The 27,958-nt window shown below is 50.0% G+C and overlaps 1 protein-coding gene across 1 annotated transcript; it reads right to left on the bottom strand.

Annotated features, from left to right (window-relative positions):
- Positions 1 to 550: 550 nt before the first annotated feature.
- Positions 551 to 27,958, bottom strand: DHCR24 (24-dehydrocholesterol reductase). Its single transcript, XM_040978489.1, has 9 exons — positions 27,614 to 27,958; positions 24,434 to 24,589; positions 15,248 to 15,353; positions 14,498 to 14,616; positions 12,348 to 12,611; positions 7,395 to 7,538; positions 4,427 to 4,624; positions 3,943 to 4,121; positions 551 to 3,055 (listed from the first exon to the last, which is right to left on the bottom strand). Exons 1-9 carry the CDS (start codon positions 27,842 to 27,844, stop codon positions 2,902 to 2,904), a joined length of 1,551 nt encoding a protein of 516 aa, XP_040834423.1. The 5' UTR covers positions 27,845 to 27,958; the 3' UTR covers positions 551 to 2,901.

The raw sequence follows: 27,958 nt of genomic DNA, 5'->3' as shown, positions 1-27,958 counted from the left end.
CTTCCAAAACAGCCCAGGGCAGGGTCCAGGTTGGCGAGCAGCTGTCCAAGTAGACTTTGGGCTCCTCCAACACTTGTAATCTGGTTATTACTGGCAGGCGGCCTCCCATGGGTTTTTGTTTTTATTTCTGTTCACATCCCACTGCAGAAAACTGGTTAACACTAGGGCAGGACACATTCAAGTATGCAGCCAGTGGCTTCCAAATGAGGCAGAGACCCACAGGAGTAACCTGCCAAAAATGAGTTGATTCCAGCCAAGTGTCAAAGCCAGGGCTGCAGCCAGATCTCCTGATGCCTGTGCTTGATGCCTCAAAAACCACAGCCCCCACCCCAGCTTTCCTTCCTGGTCCCTCCCACATCCTGTTCTCCACTTTGCAGATGGTGGGACCCTATCAACACCTGCCCTGGATCACATTGGTTGAAATGGACTTCCCATTCCACATGCCTCCTTCTTTCCCCCCACTACATCTGTCCATGGGCACACAGATTCTAGGACTTTGAGCACAGGTCTGACTTGACATGGGTTCCCCTAGAGCAAGAAACAACAGAGGTTTCCAGGCCATACTTTTATTTGTAACAGAAGCAGCAGCCCAACAGCCAAAGGGACCTGGGTGCTAAATAAGCACAGCGCCTTTAGCTGCAAGAGCCTGATGGGGAAGAGACTCAAGACTTTCTCCTTGGTTCCCCTGACCAAAGAAAAATGAAGTCACACACCACACGCTGCCACACCCACCCCACCCTTCCCCAAACAGCCAATGATGCAACCTTACAGCTGGAGAAACTGGCTACCATTCTGACTTTACAGAAAATCTCCATGCAGGCAAGAAACACAGGGTTCTGCAGGGAGAGGCCAACTTCCCCGGGCACCATCTTAAACCCCATCCAGGGACTGGCTGCTCACCATACCTGGCCTCTCTTGCCAGGTGAGGCTTTCCTCGAGCAACACATGAACCTGAGGCTGCTGTGACTCCCAAATACCTTTCCTTCCAAGTCCAGGTTCTGGGTATAATCTGTAAACAGCTGGATTTGGGCTCCAGGAATAAGGGCGACACAGGCTGCCAGCATGTCTGGCCACAGTGGTGGTGGCTTAGGGATGGGGGATCCACTGGCAGAGTGATGATGACACATTAGCTATTGGGATCCCACCTAGCTGATGCTAACCCTTCATCCACAGCAAGCAGAATCATAAGTTTAGCACCGAGAAGGAAGCACAAGGTGGGAGTGGGGTGGGCTCGTTATGAGGGCTGTCGACACATTTCACACACATTGCCAACTAGAGGCCAAATGGGGGAAGTTGGGTCTTTTTCTTCTGAGGGCCACAAGTGGGTCAGCTCTCTCAGGACCATACCCAGCAGTGTGCCAGGCCTGGGGTACAGTGGGAGCATCCTTTAGCCAAAGTGTGACTCAAAGAGGGCTCTGGCACCTGCTCTCCCATGAGCCTTTCTGAAAATGAGGAAGGTAGCTGGCCAGAGGAAGGACCCTGAAGGAGTGATGCTCCCACATGTCCACCTGGTCATCCAGGCTACATCCCTGACTCTCAGCGCCAGCTTGCCATGGGGGTTTAAGCCATGGTGCCTGAGACAGCTGGAGAGGCCCAGGGGAGGTTTGGTCTGTTTATGGAATTGACAAGGAAGCTGCAACCCAGAGGTCATGGCTGCCTGAATCCCAGCTTCCCCAACCCCTGGCAGTGCCAGAAGCCTTCTCGGATTTGGAAATTTTCAGCCATGGCTGGGAAGTTCTTGGGATGGAGCTGCATAAACAACCAAGCTTTCTAACACGGGGTGGGGGAAGGGCCCAAGGAGATTCCCTCTGGAACGGAATTGGAATGAACTTTTCTCTGAGCTTAGGATTTGTAAGGCACTGAAATTAACTACAGCGAGGGGCAGGTGGAGAGAAAGAAAATCAGGGGATGCGTGATGGGAGAACGCATGTGGCCACACTTTGTTCCAGGCCCATGGTGTAAGTCCTCACGGAGACGTGGGGGCGGACTCCACCTTCCCACTGCTGCAGGGTCCATCCTCAGCTAGCCGGTTCTGGGGACAAGCAGTGGCCCGGAGGGCTGGCAAACCAAGGATCCCAAGTGCCCTGTCCTGTTCCTGGCAGGGATCCGCCCCCACTGCATCTGGGTGTTCTGGGTTGGGATTCAACCTTGGAAAGTCCTCTCTGGAGGAAGTGCCTGAGGGGACTCAGTGGTGGCTGGAAGGAAGAACATGCCTGAATTTGGAGGAGCAGGGGCAGGACACCGGCAAGGAGAGCAGAGAGAACTTTGGGATCAGACCTGGCTTTGGCACGGCACATGTTGGGCCTGCCCACCCCGCGTGGTGCCCTCCTGCTCCCCAGAGGCTGACTCAGGCAAGGGCCCTGCAGCATTAGGACACTGCCTTCATTATTCCAGCCCAACTCGGGCGCAGGTGGCCTCATGGCAGTGGGGGAGCCTAGCTTTTCTCAAGGGCTCAAGCCACAGCATCTGTGTCAAGAGGCAATGCTGTATTCAAGAGGGAAGCAGTATTAACAGCTACCCTACAGGGGCAGCACTGAGCACAGCAGGTGTGTGCTCCAGTGAGCTGGCCTGCAAGGAGGTATTATTACCTTTCCACGAATGGAGACTGGGCTCAGATGGGGCAAGTGACACACTACCCGAGTCACACAGCTAGTGAGCAGACACACTAGGAACCAGACTCGGGTCTGCAGGACTTGCCAAGTCCCAAGTTCTTTCTGCCTGCCCGGGCTGCCCTGGGCTGGAGGCCAGGTGGAAGCCATCGGGGCCTTGTTTGGGTGGGACTTCTGGAGGGGTTTCTTTCTGAGAACATGGATCTGGGAAAGCAGCCAAGGCAGAGCTGTGGGATGACGCCGGTGGCCCCCCACACGTGTCTCTGTGTCTGTCCATGCCAGCGGCCACGGCTCAGTGCCTAGCGGCCTTGCAGATCTTGTCGTAGACCTCGGGGAAGGCGCCCTGGCAGTCAAGCTGCTTCCGCAGCTTGTGGTACAGGGAGCCATCAAACATTTCCCAGAATTCTTCCCGGTTCATGTAGCAGTCGGCGTAGAGCATCTGGAACCTGCAGGAGGAGAAGAAGGAAGTGGTGAGGGTGTGGCAGAGGCCTGGGGGTTGTGGGGAGAGGAGGGAGGTGACAGCATCGGATTGCTTAGAAGGTAGGGTGACAAGTGTCCCTGTCTTCAGGGTGAGAGGGTAGGGAGATGAAGTGGCTTAGTGGGCAGAACTTAGCCTGCTCCTGGAGTTCTTCCATTGCTCCCCGCCTCCTGACCATATCGTTGGCAGCGTTCTTGAACATTCAAAAAACTTTGCATGACTTTACACGCTGGGTGTGCGAATATACACAAGCAACCAGGAAACCAGGCCTGTGGGCCATGCCCACTGTCCCCTACAGCTCTCTCCTCACACTTGGTTGATTATTCAGTCATCAATGCCCCCAGGCCACCACTGTCTACTGTGTCCCATGGAAGCATTCGTGTGTTTTCTGGAATTTTCTATGCATAGGATCCTATGGGATTCCTGGCTTCTGTCAGTCACTGTGAGTTTTCTGAGATTTGCCTGCATTTTGTGCGACACGGTTGGTTCCAGGCTGCTTTTTAAGGGACAGTTGGTCCTCCCTTCCTGGGCCTTCTCTCAGGGGACAGTTTGCCATCCCGGTCCTTCCCTCCTGAACGCTGGCCTGTCATTCTGAAGGAGTGGCCCCTGAACAGACATAAAACCTGTCATTGGCCCTGTGGGGAGGAAAGGGGGAACGCCTGGAATTCCAGCTTGGGCACCTGGGAGGTGGGGGAGTAGGAAGGAGATGGGCAGGCAGTCCTGGCATTGCACCTGTTCCTGTCTCCCACAGCTGATGGCCCTGCTGTGGGCGCTCTAAGCAACCAGCTAGTCCAGCCTGGGCTCCTGGTTCTCCCTGAGAATTGGCTGTACTCTCCGGGGGTAGGGACCACTCACCCATGCACACTCCGGACAAACTTCTCCAGCTGCCTCATGCAGGATCTGGCTTCGAAGTGTTTTACACGTGGCTCCCCATATGCCCCGATGTCGACGTAGAGCTCGGCCTCATCTCCCTTGGGGTGTACCATGCCTGGCTGGCTGGGCAGGATGAATGGGCACAGCCAGATGGGATAGACCTGGGGAGATCAGGGTGCTGGGCATTGGTACTTCATGGCTGGGTCCCTCAGGCCCACCCAACAAGAAGGTTTCTGCAGCAGGTTCTGCAGCCCTGGCTTAGGCTGCTCATGGCTTCACCCCTGCCTGCCCAGGTCTGGCTGAGAACACCCAGAAACCACTACTCTGAAGACTCGAGCAGGGCAGTGCCACTGCCAGGCCCTCTAGCCTCCCCCTGCCCACCAGGGTCATCCCTCAGCAGGCTCAAGGCCAAGACCCTGATTCCACATTCTGAGGGTTAGTGGGATAGGGCAGGGCAGGCACTCACGTGGATATCATTGTGGAAGGTATGCAGTGCCTGTGGCAGGCACTTCATGGGCACCAGCATGTCTTGCACCACATGGTGCTGCTCGTAGAGCTTGCGCAGGGTCTCGCCCTGAGTCAGCTTCAGTAGGGAGATCTTGGGTGGCACCATCCAGCCGAAGAGGTAGCGGAAGACGGGGTTGTTGCCGAAGGGGATGATGTCCTGCAAGACAATGGGTAGGGGTGTCAGGATGGAAGCAGCAAGGGAGATGTCTCCATGTGTTGGGGTTCCAGGACCAGACCCGCTAAGTGCAGGTGGCATGGTCCTGCCTAGAACTTTAAGAGTAGCATTTGGGCTTGAGTCTTGGTTCTGGCTAGCTGTGATGACCCTGAGCTACTTACTTCTCTGAGCTCAGCCTTCTTATCTGGGAAATGAGATTTTTGAGGATAATAAAGGTCTACACACAAGGCTCCTCACTCTGGGCTGGTGCCTGAAACAAAACGAGGAGGTAGCCACCCACTGTTCGGGTTCTACCTGCTGAGGTTAGAGTGGCTGGCACAGAGTAGGTGTTTATAAACATTTGAGAAATGAATGATTCAGAAGAAGAGACACTAGGAGAGCTTAAGCAACCCCCCAAGGTCACACAGCAAGGACAGCCTTCAGCTAATTCATGCTGACAAGGAGCCTGCTTGGATGCTTTGTTCGAAGCCTACCACTTCCTGCCTCCTGAGCCTGGCTGCTCCCCAGTGATGCCTTCACAGCTCCTCTGTCCTCAGCCCAGCTGCATTCCTGCCTCCTGGTGCTGTGCAGCTGACACACTGAGCCAGACGCCACAAGGAGCCGCATGGCAGTTTCTTCTCTCCTCTGGCCCCTTGAACCTGCCCAGCCTGCTCTGAGGCACCTCCGCCCTGCTGGGTTGCATGGCTTCCAACTTGCAACAACCTTCACAACCCTTGCTTCCTATCTCAGGGAGAAATCCAAAGGGTTTCTGGATGGGAACTCCTGCACCAAATCACACTCGCATTCATCCGTAGCTCCCTGTCCAGGCTCCCAGCAAAAGGCAACCCCTCTACCTGAGCACAGGAGCCGGCCCCACTGCCCTGTGCCAGACTTTGCCTACAGGAGGCCTGTATCCTTTCCAATGGGTTACAGAGCATGCTGGCACGTCTCCTGGCTGAAAACAACCACACATACAAACGATCTTCTCTTGCGCCTACCCCTCCTGGTCCTCCAGATAGACCCTATTTCTCTTCTTCCCCTTACGACAAGCTGCTGCTGCTTTTTTTTCCCATTATCTCCACTTACTGTTTCCAGCTCTCTCTCAAAGCCATTGGTTTCATTCCGACTGCTCAAGGTCAACGATGACCTCTTCTGGCTGAGACCAGAACTCTACCCTGCTGGGATCACTGGGCAACCATACATGAAAGGATGGGATTGGAGACTACCTCACAGTGTGGATAAAAAGGAACCCAAACAGACCAACAGTCTAGGTGTAAGAGTGAACACGCTGGAGCCAGCGTTGTGGTACAACTGGTAAAATCACCCTTTTGCGACACTGGTAGCCCAAACTGGAATGCCAATTCAAGTCTTGCCTGCTTTGCTTCTGATGCAGTCTCTTGCTAGTGTGCATGGAGAGGCACTGCATGATGACTCAAGTGCTTGGGCCCCTGCCACCCATGTAGGACACCCAGCTGGAGTTCCTGGCTCCTGGTTTCAGCCTGGCACAGCCATTTGAGGAGTGAACAAGTGCATGAATGATCTCTTTCTGTCTTTGTTTCTTCCTCTTTCTCTCTCATTCTGCCTTTCAAATAAACAAATCCTTTCAAAAAAAGGGCAAAAGGTTGATCTCTTGTAGACAGTGGCCAAACAAGCATATGCAATGATGTTCAGCACCATTAGCTAACAGGAATGTGCAAATCCAAACTACAGTGAGACATCACCCACTCTATATCCATGACAGTGGCTCTCCATGGCAGCAGTAACTTGAAAACCACACCAGAGCCAGTGTGGGTGAGAATGCAGATAAGCTGGAACCGTCCTGTGTGCTTGGTGGGAGCAGAGAACAGGACAGTGGCTGAGGCAGAAGTGTGGCAGCTCCCCAGTGAGGCAGTCAGAGACCTGCCCCAGGACCAGTAGCCCACTCAGGATGGTGACCCAGAAGAATTGGAGGCTGGCTCTCAGGCACACACGTGGACCTGGATGTCCACGGTGGCACTATTCACACAGCCAGAAGGTCCAAGCGTCTGTGAGCAGGTGAGTGGGAAAACAGAGTGAGCTACACCACGGAAGCCAGAAAAATGAAGTGAAAACCTAGAAAACGTGAGGGGACAGAGGCCAGGCACAAAAGTGAAGCACCACGTGAATCCCCGTGTTGGAAATGCCCAGAGTATACAAATTCACAGCAACAGGAAGTGAACAAGGTCATGGGTGTGGTGTTTCTTTTCGGGGTGATGAGAACATGTCGACTGGACAGGCATCAGTTGCACAACCCAGGAATGTGCTCCCTTCTGAATGGTGGGCTCGACAATGGTTCATTCTACGAGCGCCTGTTTCAAGCCCTGGGCTCCGGCAGGGCCTTGGTTGGGTGCTCTCCTGGGGATTCCCTGTGACTGGCCATCCCTGTGTTTAGGCTCCTGTTCACAAGTCAGCTCCTCAGGGATGAGGGGGACTTTTGGTAACCCCTCGCCCACGCACAAAGTTGCTGCTTCCTGGGTGTCCACCCCTCCATTCATGGAGCAGCAAACCTCTCCCTCAGCAATCACGGCCCAGCCAAGTCACCCCTTCCCCTTTTGCTTCAGCAGTCTTTCAGTGCTGGCCTTTGCCTGTAGGCCCAGGCTAACTGCTGCCCAGGGACCAGGGCAGGGCAAGTAGGCCACTCCTGGGGTCGGGGTAGGTGCTTGGGGGTGGTTTTTGGTTGCCTTCCAGCTCCTACCTGAGGATTCCTTGACACCCTGCTCAGCTGGCCCAAAAGAGCCTGAAGCCGCCCGCTCACCTGTAGCTCCCAGAAGATGCTGCGTGTGTGGCGGTGGTAGTAGTGCCTCAAGGGGATGTACTCCAGGCCCTCTCGGTTTGTCTTCAGGTAGTTTTCCACATGCTTGAAGAACCATGGCTTGTAGTAATTGCCAATGCTATTCAGCTGCAATGACAGAGGGCACTATGATGAGTCCACAGACAAGCACTGGGCACGTGCTGGCTGTAATAGTGATCCCTGGCTTGTGTTCAGCCTATCCAGCCCTTTCCAAAGTTCAGTCCTATTCAGGAAGGATGGCCTGTGTGAATCTTGGAAGCTGGGGGAGGGGACAATCAGGCCTAGCAGGTATTTCTACACGGGAACTGAGTTGAGTGGTGTACCCGGGGCTTGGTTCCAGAGAGTTTGAGGACTGAGTGACCCCATCCTAGCCTAGTGCACCTCCACAAGAAGAGCATAGTGCAAGGCCTCATAGTATCTCCCCTAAGGCAGGACTCTCTCCCTGCATGCACTGCTGCAAGCCTGCTCTCCACGAGGCATGAGCATGGGGCCTGGGTCCTCCTCTCTCACTGGCCCTAGGGCCCACTGAGACCCTGGGACGCCCCCGCCCTCTGCAGTTATTGCCACCTATAGAAAGCTTACCAGAACACATCTGCACACTCAACAGTCCTGGACACCCTAGTCTCCACTGCCTGAACTTTCCACTGTGCTGGAAACTGCTGCAGCCCTTGATGGCCACAGGCTCACTCTGCCATGCCCTGGGACGACTTAGCTCCCTGCATGTCAGCTTCCCCCTCCAGAGCTTCCCAGTGAGCTGCATCCTGGAAGGAGCACAAGCTTCGGGGCTGAGCCCTGGCCCAGTCACTAACTGTGCAACCTTCATAGGTAAAATACTAAAAATACAGACTTCATGGGCTGGCTGTTTGGCATGGTGGGCCAACCATGTCTCCTAGTGGAGTGCGTGGGTTCAAGTCCCACTTCCAACCTCACATTCAGCCTTCCAACCTCTTGCCAGTGTAGAACCTGGAGGCACCAGGTGATGGCTCAAGTACTTGGGTCCCTACCACCCAGGTGGGAGGCTCAGGTCGAGTTCCGAGCTCCAGGCTTTGGCCTGGCCTAGCCCTGGCTGTTGTGTGGGCATCTGGGGAGTAAACCTGTGGATGGAGAGTCTCTCAGCCTTTTTTAAACAATAATTATTATCATTACATACTTTATGGGGATTTTTTTTTTTTTTTTGCCTCTTACACACATATACATGTGCCACTCTGCCCAGTGCAGGTGAAGGTTTCTTTCTGAGCAAAACCCCATCATTTGGAGGATAGTGCTGTGGCCCAATGGAATAAGCCACCACATGAAGTGCTAACATTCTACATGGCTACATGGGCATTGGTTTGAGCTCCAGCTGCTCTACTTAAAATCCAAATCCCTGCTAATACATCTGGGAAAACAGCAGAAGACCATGGGCTTTTACATCCCCATGGAAGATTTGGAAGTAGTTCTTGGCCCAGCCCCAGCATGTGGCCCTTTGGGGAATAAACCAGTGGATGGAAAACCTCTCGGGCCTGGTGCAGTAGCCTAGCAGCTAAAGTCCTCGCCTTGTATGCCCTGGGGTCTCATTTGGGTGCAGGTTCTAATCCCAATGGACCCACTTCCCATCTGGCTCCCTGCTTGTGGCCTGGGAAAGCAGTCGAGCCAAAAGCCCAAAGCCTTGAGGGAGACTCGGCAGAAGCTCCTAGCTCCTGGCTCCTGGCTTCGGAGTGGCTCAGCTCCAACTGTTGCAGTCACTTGGGGATTGAATCACCGGATAGAAAAATCTTCCTCTCTGTCTCTCCTCTCTCTATATCCAACTTTGCGATAAAAATAAATAAATCTTAAAAAAAAAAAGAAAGAAAGAAAGAGAGAAAGAAAACTTCTCTCACTGTAATTCTGCCTTGCGAGAAAATAAGTCTTTAATAAAACAAAACAAAATCCCATCACGTGGAAGGCCAGCTCCCATGGCCTTTGAGACACCCACCAGGCCAGAGGCTTCCTCCCTGGCTGACATCTGCCAGCTTCTTGTGGTTTGTGGTGTGGGGGCCGGAGGGTCACTGAGTTCTGTGTAAGATGAGCTCATATCCAGCTGGGAATGGGCAAAGGGTTCAGAGGAAGTAGACAGTGGCCCAGGCCTTGTGAGAGAGGCAGGATACGGTCAGGGCACATCAGGGAGGGACATGAGGGAAGGAAACACACACACAGAGGTGAAAGGCTCAGAGACGCCCCGTCATAGGCTCCCAAAGGAGAATCATCAGCATGGAAGCGGCCAGCATCCCCTGGGGCGCGAATCCTTGACTGCCCCATGGCCACCGTGGCCAGGCTCGTCCCTGTCACCTTGCTGAGCTCGAGGTGTCTGTGGCAACCAACAGGCTGAGCACTCAGCCCCACACCTGCTAGGAGGCCAGGCCAGGGCCTGAAGGCAGAAACCTTGACAGGTGGCCTCTGGAATGTAGGCATCATAAAATGAAACCAAAATGATCCACTCATTCCTTCCCGATTGCAAAAGTTGCGCATGCTGCTCTAGGAAAGGTCAAAAGAAATGCCCCATTAGTCTCACCACTGGGGACAGGGAGGGGGCTGCCACAACAGCTCCACACCCACTAGGTCGGGTTTTCCGTGCACACGGGACTCTCTCAGACACACTGATGACTTGCCACTGCCAATACCCTTGACCCGACCTAAGCAAGTCACCTCACCTCTCTCAGCTTTTCAATGGATACCCTGGAGAAACTGACAAACTTGTGGTGTGTGCATCATTGCCAGGTACTAGGTAGCTAGGTGACTAGGTGCTAGCTAACACACTCTGGCTTCCCCTGGGTCCCAGCACCCCCGAGTCCTCAGCACTCAGCACAGAGCCCATGGGGATCAATGCCTGAGTGAGATGCCAAATCTCAGCAGCACGCAGCACTGAAACAGGCTGAACCAAGCAGGTGCTGCGTGGCGCAGGGGAGACTCCTCCTTTCTCTGACCCTCACTTCCTAATTAGGAGAGGGGGCTACACCAGGTGATTTCCAAGTCCCTTTCAATGGTAAAATAACTGTGGCATCTAGGTGTACTTATCAATGGCCTTATGACTGATTTCACATCTGCTCATTCTACTTTAAGAGATTCAAATGACCAAAGATGTTCATAACTCTAGTCATCAAGACAGCAAAAACTGGAAATCACTTAAATTGTCAGCAGTGTGGTAAGGCCTTAGTGGGTGACAGGGCACTCATTGAAAGCAACGCTATGAAGACAATTAGGATGGATGTGATGGGGGCACAGTGACCTGGGGAAATGCTCACCACACTAACCCAGCCAGGACAACCATGAACCTGTGCCTATAGCCAGAGACAAACTAAAGAAACCGCAAAGAGGTTCAAGCTCACAAGTAACCCAAGATATACAAAATAAAACCAGATACTATTTTTAACCCTATCAGATCGGCAAAAATGAGTGATACTATCCAGGCTTGGCAAGCATGCAGAGGAAATGGGGGCCAGTGCTACGGCACATCATGTTAAACATCCCCATACCGGAGTGCCAGTTCAAGTCCTGGCTGCTCTGCAGGGAAGGCAGAGAAGTAGAGCTCAAATTCTTGGGGCCCTATCACCCACATGGAAGACCTGGATCGAGTTCCAGGCTCCGGGCTTCAGCCTGGCCCTGACTTGATTGTTGCAGCCTTTTGGGTGGATGAACCAGTAGAAGGAAGAGCTCTCACTCGGCCTTTCAAGTAAATTAAATAATTAAATAAACAAAAAATTGAATCCAGTCCCTAAAAAAAAAATACAAGGTAAAGGCATTCTGACACACCAAGCACAGTTTTCCGGTGGGCTGCATGGGCTTGTTTACACTGTTTAATGTGCTCGAACCCTCCGGTCAGTAAATCCATTCACTTGATTCAAGTTTACACAAATGTTAACAAACAAAAGGGCTGGGAAAGATGTAGGAGAATCTTAAAATCTCAGGGCAAATCTTATGAATATTTGGTGTAAGAGCAGACAGTTTAAGCAATTGAAGCACTCACCAAGAAAGCACTGAATAAGGCCAAGTCTTTACTTGCAACAATAGGGTGTTACAGAATGAAACTAGGGCAGGCACAGGCGCATGCATGCGCACACACGCACAAGTCCCAAAGAATGCACGATAAGCCATGAGGGGCTACCCTGGGGGCATCCAGACACGCACTGTGGCTTCTGCCTTATGCATGCCAACAATGTTTCACTACTGCTGTCATTTAAAAACTTAAAGGAAAAAACAAAATCTATGTATGGAAAAGGAGAAAATAATTCTGAGCAATGGCCGGCTTCCAGTCATGTTTTAAGTAAAGTCTTTCCCTTTCACTTGTTTACACCTCAAAGTCTTGACAAATCCTTTTGAAGCAGATAAAAACTTGCCATTAAAAATTACAAGGCATAAGGTGAAGGCATTAAGTCTATCACCTTGACCCTGGCCTTGTTAACTCATGGAAGTTTATATTAGTTCTTGGAGTTTCAGTTTCCTTATCTCTGAAGTGATGTTGCTGTGAAAAATTACCAGCACAACAGGTTCATGTGCCACCTGTCGTGTCAGCATCCCATTATCACAGCACCAGTTCAATACTCATCTGCTCACCCAATCCAGCTCCTTGCTAATGTGCCTAGGAAGGCAGCAGAAGATGGTCCAAGTGCTTGGGTCCCTGCCACCCATATGGGAGACCCAAACTGAATTCCTGGCTTCAGCCTGACCCAGTCCCAACCAACATGGTCATTTGGGGAGGGAACCAGTAGTCAGAAGATCCATGCCACTCTATCTTTCATGTAAGAAATGACAGAGAGAGAAATGGTGATAGGTTGACACAGGTCTGTATCCCAAATGGACTGACCCAGGGAGCAGGCTCAGGGAGGTGTAGGGTCAGCATCAGCCCGCCCAGGCCTCCCCTTTTCCTGGTCCTGATCCACAGCCGTGGATGCCCTGGCCCACCTTGCTGGGATCTACTTCATCAGTCATGACCCCTGTCATGATGACAGCCTCCTCCAGGGAGTAGAGCAGGCCCTCCACGAAGTGGTTCTCTGGCCGCTGGGACTCGCGGGTAAATTTCTCACAGATGGCTTCCATGCCTCGCACTGGCTCAAACCGCAGCTTGACATACTTCTTGGCGGGGATGATGCGGATCTCGGCGGCCACCAGGAAGCCCAGGGTCCCACAGGACCACGGCACGGCATAGAACAGGTCTGAGTTTTCGGACTGGGAGACAGAAGGGACACATGCAGAGAGGGTGAGTCCGGATGTCATGCTGTGGCATGCAGTTGGTGCAGGACAAGGACCCCAGGGCCTCAACTCAAAACTGCCTGGCCTCTGCCTAGCACAGACGTAGGCACTGACTGTGACCCCAACAGCCTGAGCTTTTGAGCTTCAGATTCCCTCTGCAGCTTCCACATGGCCTCAGTACTGGGCATACTGGCCAAGATGGCCTCCTTTTCCCCTTCTTCCTGGGAATAGCCCTTGCTCCACAGTCAACCTGAGGGCAGGGCCATGACCAGTGCTGCCCAAAATCCCAAATAGGTCTGTAATGAGCAGGGGTCCCAGGCCAGTGTTAAAAAGAGCCTACCTTTACTCAGAGGCAGAGTATCCAGAGGACATCAAAAGGCCTCCCTTTGGAACCATAACCGGTATTTACACAGCAGATGTTATAGCAGTGGTTAAGGCTGCTTGGGACGTCTGCATTACCTATCAGAGTGCTTGGGTTTAAGTTCTCAGCTCTGCTTCTGATTTCAACTTCCTGTTGCTAGGTTACCTTGGGCAGGAGCAGGTGATGGCTCAGTCAAGTCCCTGTCAGCCGTGTGAGAGTGCCAGACTGAACTCCAGGCTCCTGGCTTCAGTCTGGTCCAGACCCAGCTGTGGCACACATTTGGGACTCAGAGTCTCTAAGAGGTGACACAGCTCACCCAGGGTTTCCCAGAAAGTGGGCTCAGGTGAGACATCACCTGATGTCACCCTTGCACGAGACCCATATCTGGCTTTGCCAATCTTGTTCTAACTCCAGCATTTCTGGAAGCTGACAGTTGATCTCTCCTCTGGCCATTCTAATTCCAATTCTCCCATTCTAACAAGCCTCCTGTTGAAAATGCTGGGCCTCGTCTTGGCTTCACCAGGAAGATGGCCTAATGTGGTCTCTGGCAGCCAGCCCTTTAGTGGTTGGCACAGCAGGGCATGGCAGGGGAGGGAAGTCATTGCAGGGTAGCTCTGCTATGGGTGTGGATAGCTCCGTGACTGCAGAATTAGGCCATGGATCATGGCAGCTACAACCAGGCCCTGGCCATGTGCCTGGCCCTATGCACCTGTTTGCTCTCTCTGCCCACACAGGGTCAGATGGGGACCTCAGAGAAAGATGGAGGCATTCACACGTTTGTTTCTTGGCTGGAAATGAACAAGTTGGTGTATGTGGTGGGGTAGGGGTCACGACCCAGACAAGCACAGGGTAACGTGCTGGCAGGGGTGTGGCTCAGTTAAGACCAGAGCTCCCAAGAGGGGTTCCTCCCTACGCTCTCTGCAATGAGGCTGACAACCCAGACCTTCTTTGAAATAGCCAGTCTTGAAGGCTCAGACTTCCCCTCCTGCCCACTCCAGGACACACGGCTTCAATCCTGTCCCACTCCTTAGGTCAGTGTTTAATGTCTGATCCCATTTGGCATGTCAGAACTGTCTTCCATTGATTTAGAACAATCTTTCCTTTGCTTTTGGTTTACCCTCCTCAGCATCAAATGCGCAGGTGTCACAGCAGAGAGGGTCAGGGATCAGGGAATCTGATGATCTGTGTGTGCATTCAGTGGTGAGGAATTTACTGGTTGATCAAAGGCAAGCTGATCTACTTCTCTGTTCTCTAGTTTCCTAACTGTAAAATGGGAATAATAGTAGCACCTACCAATAAGATTGCAGAAGGATAAAATGCATTAATATATATAATATATATCAAATAGAGCAGCATCAATGGACATATAGTTGGGGGGAGGGTACTATATAAACTTTGGCTACTATTACTGGTAGAGACAGACTAAACAGGTGCATTTGAAATGCTGCAGTCCTGGGATGCCACCTCCTTGCCCCCAGCAGCCCCCTGCTCCCGAGCTCACCGGTGTGCACCGCACGAAGCTGCCGTCAGCCAGGACCAACTCGTAGGCAGTACAAATGTGCTGGAACAGGCCGTACTTGTGGGATGACGACTCGATGCCCGTGCCCATGATCAAGCCCCCTGCCGAGATACGCATGTTAGTGGGGGAGCTCTGGGGTGCAGGGTAGGGGTGGCGTGGAGCTGGCAGATTGTCCTCACTCCCATCCCAGGACAAGGGACAGGGTAAGGCTGGCAGGGAGAGGGATGACTCCCTATCTTGGCCGCAGGAGTGAGCAGAAGGGTGGAGCTGGGAGACATGAGGGCCCCTATGAGGTAGGGAGTGAACAGGCAGATCCCTCACCCTGGCTAAAGCCACAACCTAGAAACCTGCCATTGTAGGAGGGACTTAAGCAGTTATGGGATCTGCTGGGGGCCCACAGGAACAGACAAGAGAACAGAAGGTGCTTCCCAGGGAGAAGAAAAGGCGTGGGGCCATGGTTCCTCCAGGAGTCAGAGCCCAGACTTCCTCTGTGTGTTTCCTGCGGTAGGAGGGGAGCACTGGGAGTCAGGCCCAGAGGAACAGCCTTGAGCCAGAAGCAGCAGTGCCAGCTGCAGCTGCTCAGAAACAGAGCAGCAGGCAGTGAATACCCTGGCACTGGAGTCACCCAAGTCAGGGTGGCCACTGCTGGACTAGGAGGAAGGGGACCGAGACCCCTGGGCTCTGAGCCCGTGACTGCCTGCCTCCTCTTGTGCATGAACAGGGAGTCCTCACCCACTGTGAGGTCGTCGAGCTCAGGCAGCACAGGCAGAGTCCAGCCAATGGAGTTCAGCAGCGCAGTCACCTGACCCATGGTCACCAAGGGCTCCACACGGACAATCTGTTGATATAAGAAAAGATTTCAGTTCACAAGGAGGCTGCCAGGCCTAACAGAGACCCCACGTACAAGAAGTGCCCTCTCAAGCCACAGCACTTCCAGCCCATTCATCTGCACACGGATTTCTACACAGGTCTTCTGGGCTTTTTCCAGAACATTCCCTATCTTCAATGACAGTGAAAGTGATTTCTGGGTCAGGGCTAGCCAATATTAAACAGATTAAGTTTTTACTTACTTATTTTCATTTTACTGGAGAGGCAGAGAGGAGCAAGTATCCGAACTCACTGTGTGGCATTCCACAGTGCACATCAGCAGGAAGTTAGATTGGAAGATGTCCCACATAGGGACCTAACCACTGTGATACCTGCCCTCTGCCACATCCTTCCAAGTGCCTTCACTGGGGACACTCAGTTTGCTTTCTTAGTTTACAGCAAAATGCTAACTACTGCTCATTCATTTGGGAAAGACAGAAAAAATAAAGACAAAAGCAAAACCCATCCACCCTAGCTCTTCACTTTCTGTTGTTCCTAATGCAATGTATTCACTTTCTCCCCATACATACCTGTATTGCTGGGTTGTTTCTTTTAACACAACACACATACACACACACCTTTTCTGCCCTGGCTTTAAGAAGCTTAACACTGTGTGGGTTCTATGACTATGGTTACTTGCCTTCAAACATTCTTGGGAAATATGACCTTAGGTGGACACCTACATAAGCTGTCATGTGACTTCTTCCAACTAACATGAAGCCACAGGGACCCTGAGAAAAACCAACCCAGACTACACACTGACACAGAGTTTTCCACACAGTGTCCATGAGCAAGCCAGTGGTTTCTAAGAGACAGGAAACCAACAAGGTGAGCTACAAAAGCCCCAGCCAACTTGACTGCCTGGAGCTGGGCAGCACAGGGTAAGGGGGAACCCGGCAGAGTCCAGGGGCTCTTTGAGATGAGCCAGTGTAAATGAGAGTCCTGGAAGTGCAAGAGGTGAGAGAACTGGAGAGAAAACTCTGGAGGGCAAAGGGCATCCCTTGAGTATCTGACTGAGTCCTGACTGGTCGCACACATGGGGACAGGCCAGGGGAAGATTCATCCGAGTGGATAGCAGACACGAGGTAGGTGACGCTGCTTGGGACACCCACACATCATAGCAGAGAGCCTGGGTCTGAGACCCAGCTCCACTTTCAATCTCAGCTTCCTGCGGATGCACACTCTGGGAGGCAACAGATAGTAGCTGAGTCCCTGCCACTCGGGTGGGAGACTTGGTTGGGTCCCAGCTCTTTGTTTCGGCCTGTTTCAGCCTTTGCAATGGTGGGTGTTTGGGGAGTGAAGTTTTATTTACGTATTCGAAAGGCAGAGTTATACAGAAAGAGCTCTTGCATCTGCTGATTCATTCCCTGAATGGCTGTAAAGGTTGGGACTGGGCCAAGCCAAAAGCAGAACCTTTATCTAGGTTATTCACACAGGTAGGGGTCCAAGCACTTGGGCCATTCTTATGCTAGTTTTCCAGGCACTTTAGTAGGGAACTGGATAGGAAGTAGAGCAGTCAGGACTCAAACTGGCACTCATGCAATACTGGCATTGCAGGCAGCCGCTCAATCTATTGTGCCACAAAACTGACCTTAATACAAATGTTTCCTAAAATGAAAAGAAAAGATGATATAGCATTTGGGGTTCACATAGGGCAGAAAATAGAATCTGCTTTCAGAAGCTAGACAGGAAAACCTCACAGTTCACAGCTTCTGTGTATTCAGGAGGCTCCCAGTGTAGCAGCGAATAAGGAAGGCAAAACTAGTTAGCATCCAACAAGAGAACTGTCACAACATCACAATGTCAGAATCCAGTCAAAATCTATGAGGCAGGGAAATTCAGGTGATAGTGGGGAGAAAAGCCAGGCAGGCCCAACAGAGCCAGACCCGACCCAGGCCTGGTGTTAGCAAACGGGGACATGCCAGCAGCAATGACTGCATTCTTAGCATCACAAACCCAAGCAGAGACATTGCAAAGACATGCAGAAGATCCAAATGAAATAAAAATTGCAACCACTGAAATAAAAGATTCATGAGGTAGCACTAGCAGCAAACGAGGTGTCACAGAAAGAAAAATCAGCAAAATTGAACACAGGATCTGAACTATCTAAAATGGGGGGAAAAGTTTAGAAACAAATAACCAAACTGTGGAATAGCCTGAAGGGACATAATCTGCATGTACTAGGAATCCCCAAAAGGGAGGAAAGGGAAGAGAGGGCAGAAAAAAATATTTGAAGAAATAATAGCCCAAAATGTCCAGATTTCATGAAAAAGTACAACAAATTCCAAATGTCCGGTTATGAAAAAAAAAAAAAACTATAAAAAAAACCTGTAAGACCATGAAGAGAAAAAGACACATTACATACAGAGAAACAAAGAAAGCAGATTATTATTATTACTATATTATTTTCTTGCAAATGCAAGCAAGAAGACAGGAACAACTTTTCTAAGATACTAAAAGAAAATATTCAGAAACTTGGGATTTTATATATACACATAAACTACATATTTAAGTGCAAAAAATGGGGGTAAGTGTTTGGTCTAGCAGTTAATCCACAAGTTGGAATGGCCACATTCCTTGGGTAAGAGCCTGGTTTAAGTCCCAGCTCTGGTCCTGATTCCAGCTTTTTGCTACTACACACCATGGGAGGCAGGAGATGGCTCCAGCACTTGGATCCCTGGATTGAATTTCCTGGCTGTGGCCAGGCCCAGCCCCAGATGTTGTGGACACTCAGAGAGGCAGCTGGTAGATGGGAGCTCTGTATCTCTCATTCTCCTTTCTACCTGTTAGATAAACTAAAATAAAATATAGATAGATTTTTTTAAATTGATACAAGAAATGTCCTTGGGGCAGAAGTAAAATGAAACTGGAAATCTACCCTGGGAAGGTGTTGGGTGACTGTCCCCCATTCCAGAGTGCAGAGGCCTTTGGGAGGCTGGGTGTGGCTTAGGCTTGTCCCCCACCTTCCCCCAGATACAGGAAGGAAAAAAAGAGAATGTGGAAATGGTGATCTCACCCACCTTGCTATAGCCCTTGACCTTTATCACCCTAATCAACTATCATCAAAAATAAATAATTAATAAAAATTTTTTTATTAAAAAAAAACCAAGAAACTGGAAATCTATATAGTGGGATAAATGTTTGTAATTGTACAAACATAACATGTTTTCTTAATTACATGTCTTGAAGAGATTAAGTGACAATTTAAAATAATGAAAATACTCCAGCTGTAGGCAGCTGCCAAGGCTGCCTCGTACCTAGGCACTATTATACTGTTGGGAGAAAAGCAGCCAATAACTGGCTGGCATTCTGGGCCTAGTTCATACCAACTGTGTTAACTACACCAGTTTTGCCAACATAATTAGTTATTTTTTTAACATCCAATCTGTAAGAGACTGACTTTGCAGGAAGAGACATGAAACTCAGAATTTCAGTCCAAAGGCAGGCTTCTGGTGCTGGACTGGGAGCAGGCAGGTCAGGGGACCCGTGCCAGGATCCCAGGCATCCGCTCCCACCACAGTGCTAAGTCAGAGTTCTGGAAGGGGTGCCCCACTGATGGCCTTTGACAGGCCTAGGGCCTGAAGGGTTTTAGGTAGGAGTGACAAGCCAGGACCCTGACGCTGGGGTCCTAGACAGTCTGTACTCACAGCATGCCACCATACCAGACTAGAGGCCTGAGGTCCAGAACCTGGGGCAGGGCACCAGTGATGGGCCGAGCTATACACATGGTATACCACCATGCCAGTCTAGAGTGGCAGGCCCAGGGCCTGATGGGTCCAGGCAGACAGCATGTATGGTATCCACCACCATGTGAGGTTGGGGGCCTGAGACTGGGGCTTCTTGAGGGGAAGAGTTAACTGGTGGCCTTTGGCAGTCTAGGTGTCTGACGGGTCCTAAACAGGCTGCATCTGCAATACAACACTGTGCCTGTCTGGGAGTGGCAGGCCAGAGGCCTGAGGCTGAGGACTGAAGGGGGCAGGTCCACTGGTGGCCTTTGTCATCACCAGCAAACTTGGGTTTTTATGTCCAGTTGGTCTCAGATGGCATAGGATCTCCAATTTCAGGGATAAGTGTGTGTGTGTGTGTGTGTGTGTGTATCTCAGTATTGGAACACAGTGCATGCTGTTCTGCCTTCTATGCTGATTCCCGTGCAGGGGAGAGGATCATGCCTCGGTGCACAGGAAGGATGAATTGGCCTGCTCCTGCGAACCAGACAAGGGACTTCCATGCCTGTTCAAAGGACAGCAAAGGTCAATGACTTCTGGAATGGTGAAGATGATGCAGCAGACACAGCTACATTTTCTATGGCTCATATGAGATAGGGAGATTTATGAACCTTGGACATGCCCCCATTCAGCATGAAGCAGCTACAGAAGATGAAATGAATCTACAGCCTTCGGCAACCCTGAAGAATAAAGGTCAGAAATCTCAGGGGAAGGAGGATGATATGGGGCAGGTCAGTTGCTAGCTTAGAGTCATGAACTGGAAGTCACACTTCCCCCACACTATGGAATACGATCTACCTACTTGTCAATCAAATGACCCCTTCCCAAAGATGTATTTCCCCTCAGCAGGGACCTGGAGGTGGTATCATGTAACCTCTCCCGCTTCTAAGCTCATAAGAAGACAGTCCCTGGAAGGAGTACTCTCTCTTCCTGTAGACATAAGGTAAAAGTATAAACATGTCTCTCCCCCTCCTTTCCTTTGTTTGCCTGCTCTAGCCCAGAACGTGTGTCTATGATTTCCTCATCTTTTAAATAAACTATATAATAAATAAATAAATATTTTAAAAATAATGCAAATAATATGATTTGGAGTTTATAATATATGCAAAAGTAGAAAATAACAATTGCACAAAGATCGGTGAATTATTTTAAGACTTTTACACTGCATACAAAATGAGATGATCTCACTTGAAGGTCTACTGTGCTGTAAAGTATATGTTCTCTATGAAGCAACTGCTAGAATCACAAAACAAAGACTAACAACTAACAAGGCAACAAAGGGACTAAAACTAAACCACAAAATTATTCAGTAATCCAAAAATAGACATGAGAGAGAAAAAAAAAAGAGAGAGAGAGAAAGGGAGAAAGGGAGCAAAGAACAAATAGACAAGACAATAAATAGCAAGGTGACAAATTTAAACCAAGTCGTAGCATTAACCATAAGTGGCATCACCACTGAAATTAAAAGGCAGAGGGTGTCAGATTGGATTAAAAAGACAAGATCCAACTACCTGCTGTCTACAGAGAAACACATTTTAAATATGAAGACATATTAGCTGAACAGCAACACAAGAAAAATATACACCAAGCTACCACTAGGCAAAGTCAAGGTGGCTTTATTAATGTCCAAGAGAGGAGATTGCAGAAGTAGCAGCAGAGGTGGAGATTTTTTTAAAAAGGTCAATTCATAATGATAAAGGCAACAATGAGTCAAAATGGCATGAAAGTCTTAAACATTGCTATTCCTAATAACAGAGATTTGAAACGCATGAAGTGAAAACTTCATGGACCTGCCAGATACATCAATAAAGCACAACTACAGGCAGAGATCTCAATCTCTTTCCTAATAATAATTTTAAAAAAAGAAAAGAAAAGAAAAGTAAAGAAAAAGTAAAGAGAGGTTGATGCCATAGCATAGCAAGTTATGCCTCTGGATTTGGCATAAACCAGGCCCAGAATGCTAGCTAGCTACGGCATTTGTTTTTCTTCTAGGCAGCTGCCTATAGGTGGGGTAAATATGTATCTTTATTAAACTGAATATTAGTGAAAATCAAGTAAATTTAAGTGTCTGTTTCTAAGTAAAAAAATACATCTGCTGGATATCTTAAAAACCAAATTGGTAAGAGAATGCTTAATCCAGAGGAGATTAACTGGATACTTCCAACAGAAGTGTAGTTTTTGGGGCCAGTGCTGTGGCTTAACAGATTAAGCCGCCACCTGCAACGCCAGCATTCCATAAGGGTGCCAGCTCAAGTCTGGATTGATCAGCTGCTCCATTTCCAATCCAGCTCCCTGCTAAAGGCTTGGAAAAGCAGCAGAGGATGGTTCAAGTGCTTTGGCCCCTGCATCCACATAGCAGACCTGGAAATGCTTCTGGCTTGGGAATGGCCTCAGCTCCAGCCACTGCAGCTATTTGAGGAGTGAACCAGCAGACAGAAGACCTCTCTGTCTCCCCTTTTCTCTGTAATTCTGCCTTTCAAATAAAAAGAAATCTTGAACAACATTATTAAGAAACTTGACCTAATTGACACTTGTATAATATACCACCTAACAATATCAAAATACCTTTTTTTAATACACATGGAATATTTACCAAGAACATCCTCTGGACCATGAAGTTCAGTTGAAATGCATTCTAATCATACAAATATGCTTTCTAACAACTGAATTAAATCATAAATGAGTAACAAAAAGATCTCCAGAGAATTTTCAACTATTTGGAAATAAAACAAAACACTTTTGAGTAAACCACAGATCACAGCAAATATCAAAAGGAGGATCAGAAAGTATTTTGAACTGAATAAAAAGGAAAAGAACATCTTGAAACTTGTGAGCTGCACTAAAAGAAGGACAGAGGGAAATTTACGGCACTAAATATCAGTATTAAAGACAAAGATCTGAATCATTGAGATTAACCTTAAACAACTATTAAAAGGAAAGTAAACCTAAGTGAAACCCAAAGTAAAGAGAAAGAGAAATATCAATGCAGAAACTGGTGAAATAGAAAACCAAACAAAATAAAACAGAGAAAGCAATAAAATCAAAAACTCCAAGATCAACAAAACTGATCAGCCGTTATCCAGACCAATCAGAGACTGCAAGCTTATATAAAGAACCAGGATTTCCTGATGCTAAAAGGGTTTTAGATAGTTTTACGTCATTAAAGTATAGACCTTAGTAGAAGCTTATCTGACAGCAAATACATAAACTGAGGAGCATTTGTCAACTGAAGAAATCAAATTTATAGTTAAAAACCTGCTCAAAGAAAACTCCAGGCCCAGACAAATTCACTTTATGGAGTCTGTAAAACTCTTGGAGGAAAATCTCCACATTCGGGGTTCTTTGTGGAGATGCCCACCTGGCCCGAGCATTCAGTGTATGCTCTTCATTAAACTTCACTTAGCATGCCTTCCGAGCAATCAAACCCAAAACTCTCCCATACTGGCTTAAGCCAAAATTTCTTAATTAGGGCATTAAATTACAAAGAAATGAATATATTGGACTTGGTCCAAGTTAGCAACTTCTGGTTTTCAAGACAAGTCAGTCTGAGAGAAAATATTTGCAAGTCATGAACTAAACAAAGAATTTGTTTCCATTTTTCTTTTAAATGGCAGAAGATCTTTGTGACTAAAGATACACAAGTAATAAATATACCAATGAAAAGATGTGCGATACTATTGGTCCTTAGAGTAATGAAAACTAAGCTACTGTACACCTATGAGAATAGCTAAAATTAAGCGAACTAACCATACCAAGTTGGTGACAAAATGGAGAAATGAGACATTCTCATTGCTGATGGGAGTGCAAAATGCTACAACCTCTTTGGACCACAATTCAGTAGTTTCTTCCAAAAATACCATACGATGCAGGCATTCCATTTCTAGTTATGTACCCAAGAGAAAAACTCCATGTGTCCACACAAAGCTGGTAGACCAATGTTCTTCACCACTTTACTTATAATAGCCCCAAACTGCAAACAGCTCAAATATCCATCAGCAAGGATGAAAACAAATGGTACATCTGCAAGGGTGAGTAGGCCACCAGAATGTTCTCTACAGACATTTCAATACACCCTCCCAAATAATCACATGGAGCCAAAGAAGCTCAACAAAAACTGGGGCCACATTTGTAAGACTCCATTTCTACAAAACTCTGAATACAAACTGATTCACAGGGACAGGAAGCAGATCACTACTGACCTAAAGATGTGCGGACAGGATGACAAGGAGGGACTTGAAGAGGGAAGACAAAAGGGCATGAAGACTTTTCAGAGTGAGAAAAGTCTCTCCCTGGCAGTGGAAAATGGTTTCATGGGTGCAGTGGTATGTCACAGCTCACCCAAAGGCACACTTTAAATACATGCTGTGGACCACCTGCCAAGGACACATCCATTGAGGCACTGTAACAATAACAGTATAGAGGGCTGGGTGTTTGGTGCAGCAGTTTAGACATCACAGGGGACACTGTATACCATATCTGAGTTTCTGGGTTCAAATCCTGGCTCTGTCCTCTACTTCAGCCTTCTGTTCATGCAGACCCTGGGAGGTGGCAGGTGATGGCACAAGTAGTTGGGTTTCTGCCACTCAAGCGAGAGACCCAGATTGAGTTCCTAACTCTTTTGACTTTGACCTGGCCCAATCCTGTTAATGTAAGAATTTGGGAGTGAAATAGAGAACAGAAAATCTCTAATATGTATGTCTCCCTTTCTCTGCCTCTCTCTCTCTCTCTCTCTCTCTTTCTTTCAAATGAAATACAACAAATATTTTTTGAACAAGGCAGAGTAAAAAAGTAACTGGACCAAGGTCTCACACAATAGGGAGTCATCAAGAAGACAGCCATTTAATGACTCTTATATTATTGAATATAGTCTTCAATTAGAAACAAAGCTGTGATACAACCTCTTCTTGCCGGGAAGCTTGTAATTACACGTAAGACCATGTCCTGAAGCCAGGTTTCGGGAAGCCGAATCATCAGACGGACTAAAGAGTGCCTATTGCTAAGGCTCTTAAACAAGCGGATCTACAGGGAGCTTGTGCCCAAGCCCATGCCTTAAAGCCACCATCACAGCCTGCATCTGAACCAGATAAAACAGGTTCCCTTTTGTTTCCGTTTTGTCCATGAGTTTCTCCATCCCTAATATCCTGTGGAATTCTAGACAATTATAAAATCCGGCCGAGCTCTCTGTGAGATGGGGCCAGGAGCAGTCTCCACCCCCGATGAATTTTGAGGTGTGGAGGATGGCAATTGTGGGCAGAGCCTTCTGGGATTCATCCCTGTTCCTGATGAGCCTCCTGTAAGAGCACCCTGCTCCCACCGCTGTTCTCACCTGTTTCTTGGTGTCCACCTCCAGGATGTCCATCAGGTTGATCATGATATTTTTGTGTGTCTTCTTGTACTTCCCCACACGCAGCGAGACGGTTAGCCAGCCGGGGCGGCCCGTGCACATGAAGGTCTTGCTGCCCTGCTCCTTCCATTCCCGTACCTGCAACCATGTGAGAACACAGGCTGAGCCAGGAAGTCCTGCTTTTGGGAAGGGGGGAACTAGGAAAGCTTTTTCCGTCCATGCTCTGAAGGAGCCAACATGTTGCTACAAGGCAGAGTGAAGAAGGCCCGAAAACACAAGATCAAAGGGTTTTGAAAACAGTAATTGCCGAGTTCAGGAAAGGTTATATAATGGCAATAGGAGCAATTACAAAAAATGACCACCGTGGTCTGGGCGCTCCCACTGTTTCAGCAGCCTGTGGTATGCTTCCTTAACTCATACCAACCCTGGGAGCTTGTCTGATCCCCAGTCTACAGATGGGGAAACAGAGACCAGCAACTTGCCAGAGGCCACACCTCTCATAAATGGCAGACTTCAGGGCCTGGAGTGTCAGCTGAGCTTGTAGTTCACAGACTAGCAACTTGCCACTTAACGGAGGTGTCTGTGCCAAGCCCTGTTCTGCGAATGCCCCGGTGTTAGCATGCCCCAGGTAGCACTTTGAAGGGGAGGACAAAGGACAGGAAAAGATCATCCAGCTTGAGGGGAAAGAATTTCTGCCAAGAGTCTCTGTGAATAATCAGTGCAGGGTACAAACCACTCCCCTACCCCCAGTGATGGGTGTGGAGGGGCAGGGATGACGGCCTCCCAGGAATACAGATAAGAGGTCCTTCCTGCTGAGATAGGGCTATTTGTCATTGTGACCTGTGACCATCTGGTTCCATTTCACCTAATTCCAATAACCTCATCTCCCTGTGGTCCAGGAAAAGGGCACATGACAGGTCTCAATCTCTCCTGGCCATGGTGACAGGTTCAGGGGATACCAATGAGACTGGTTCCACAGAGGCAATCTCTTTTATCCCTAGGGGCTGCTCCACAGGTTGGACATAAGTCAGAAATTGTTAGGGCCTCTGCAAGGAAACAGTCCCACCACGAATGAAGAGGAAAGAAGGGCTGGGAGATGACTGATGGGTGGAAAGAGATGGAGATTAGAGAGAAGGGGTCTTAGATCCTGTCATGCCTGAGCTGGACTTTTCAGAACCCAAATCAATAAAGTCCCTTTTTGTTCACGGCAGTGTGAATCAAGCTTCCATCATGTGCAATCCAGGGTCCTGGCCAGGTAGCCTGAAGGAAGTTACACGGTAGCTGGCCAGGCAAACAGCTGGACACTACGCTACGGTCAGAGCACGTAAGGCAGGGCTGTTCAAGTTAGTGGTGGGGGTGCTGAGGGAGGGATTCCATAACTGGTAAGGTCTTGCCCAGGTTCAGTTCTGTGGTCTAGGTCTTAACACAAGCCAGGAGGCATAAGGGAGTGGAGTGGAGGTGCAGCATGCGAGCTGGAGGATGGGCCAGATGAGATCCCTGCGCAAGCCTGCTGCATCCTGATGGGAGCCAACCTAGATTTTGGGCAGAGAGGCAAGTCCAAGAAACACACTTTCAGGGCTGTGTGCAGGCCCAACGGGAGGTGGAATAGGGCAAAGGGCTGGAGTGGGTGGGAGGGGGCAACTGATTCAGGGAGCTTCTGCAGCAAGCCAGGCCAGGGGCTGCAGAATCAAACGCACCAGGCTAGAATGAAAAGGATGAAAACGAGGAATGGAGAAAAGATTGGTCTCTGGAATCAGGCAAACCAAGCCCCAGCGCAGCATATCAGCTGTGTCATCCCAGGTACATGACCCCGGATGCGAACCTCAATTTTCCTATTACAGACAGGTACAACAGCTACCAGGGTTGCTGTGAGAATGACAAACAAAGGATACCCATGACACAGGATGTGACACACAGCAGGCCCAGGGCAGTGGCCAGGTCCTCTGTGCACTGTTCTAGTGAATTCTAACAAGTTCAGTTGAATAAACATTCACTGGGCTTTTCTGTGCCAAGCCTCACTGGATCAGAGGTGAATCAGGTAACAGTCCCTGCCTGCCAGGAGCTCACAGGCTGACGGGAAGACAAACAGGTGCATGGATCCTGTCAACTTGGGGAAGGGTGATGCTGCCAAGGGTTGGTGGACAAAGTCCTCCAGACGGACTTGAGCCATGCTAGTGCAGTTGAGCAGGGTCCTTCCAGAAGCTGCACTCTCCCCACTGGCAGGGCAGAGCCTAAGCCATGACTGACTGGAGACGGCCATAGCACCACAGACCCATCTCCGCATGCCCGCAGGCTGCACCCACACTGGCACACAGAACATGGAGGCTGCTGTCAGCTGCTCCTACAGTCTGCGGGGCCCCGGAAACAGAAGCTCTGTGCAACCTGATGCCAGTTAAGGCAGGAACATAAGGAGGGGCAGAGGCAGCCAGGAAACTGCCTGCGAGGCCAGCCACCTATGCCAGCCCCAGACTCGAATGGAGGGGGCTCCCTGCAAGACGCTTCAGGGGGAGCAGAGTCCGTGGGCGCCAGCACAGGGAGGATGCCTACAAGTTACTGGCAGAGGTCAAGCAGTGAGTTACCAGAGAGGCTCGCCATTGGGGGCTGGGGCCTGGCCTCCACCTTCCCGCTTTAGTCTTCAAAAGCGTGGAAAGCACCCTGCTGCTGGCAAACGAACTCCAAACTCTAACCTGTCGTCAAGGCCCTCTCCAACCCGGCTGGAGATCGCCATTCCAAACCTCTCCCCTTCCTTGCTCTGCCCTCACAGGTAATTCCACCTGACACACCTTCCCCCCATCCTTTCCTCTACTTCCGGGCTTCACCTCCCGGAAGCCTTTCCCCCTCAGAATTCCTGGGTCAGGGAGAGGTGCTTGGGTGCTGGGTTCCTTCCACTAGATCCCTCCAGGTACCCGCTCACATCCTGCACACAGTGGGGAGTCCTTCAAGACAGGGACGAGGTTTTGTCTCCCCCTTTTTCCCTCTAGCACCTACGCCTTTTCTGTCCCCCTTCCCAAGAGGGGGTCTCCCCCATCACAGGTTTGCCCCCATCCCCTTCAGCACCAGCTCCCGCGGGGCGTTCTGGCTGGGTTCCCACCCGTGCACCGCACACGTCGTGCCTCCTTGCCGACCGCTAGGCACTCTCACGTAGGACGGAGCGCGACTCACCTGCTTCTGGATGTCCTGCACGCGCTGCTCGTGCAGGCGCGGCGCGCTGCTGAGCTTGAACACCACCCAGGCGCGCACGTAGTAGTAGATGTCGAAGATGAGGGAGAGCGGCAGCAGGAAGAGGCACACGAACACCCAGCGCTGGTGGATGAGCACGAACTCCAGCCCCTTCACGCGCACCCAGAGCAGGAAGAGCAGCGCGCACACGGCCAGAGACACGGCGGGCTCCATGGTGGCAGCGGCGCGCCGCGCGGGGAGGGCTGCAGCTCAAGCCGCCTGTCACCACCGCCCGCTCCGCGCCCGCCGTCCACCGCGCAGGGAGCCTCCGGGTCGCCCGCCGCCTCG

Source organism: Ochotona curzoniae, unplaced genomic scaffold (assembly GCF_017591425.1).
Source record: "Ochotona curzoniae isolate NIBS_2020 unplaced genomic scaffold, NIBS_Ocur_1.0 contig_291, whole genome shotgun sequence".
Lineage (NCBI taxonomy): Eukaryota > Metazoa > Chordata > Mammalia > Lagomorpha > Ochotonidae > Ochotona > Ochotona curzoniae.
The sequence above is the reverse complement of the archived record's forward strand: the minus strand, read 5'-3'. Positions and strand labels throughout refer to the sequence as shown.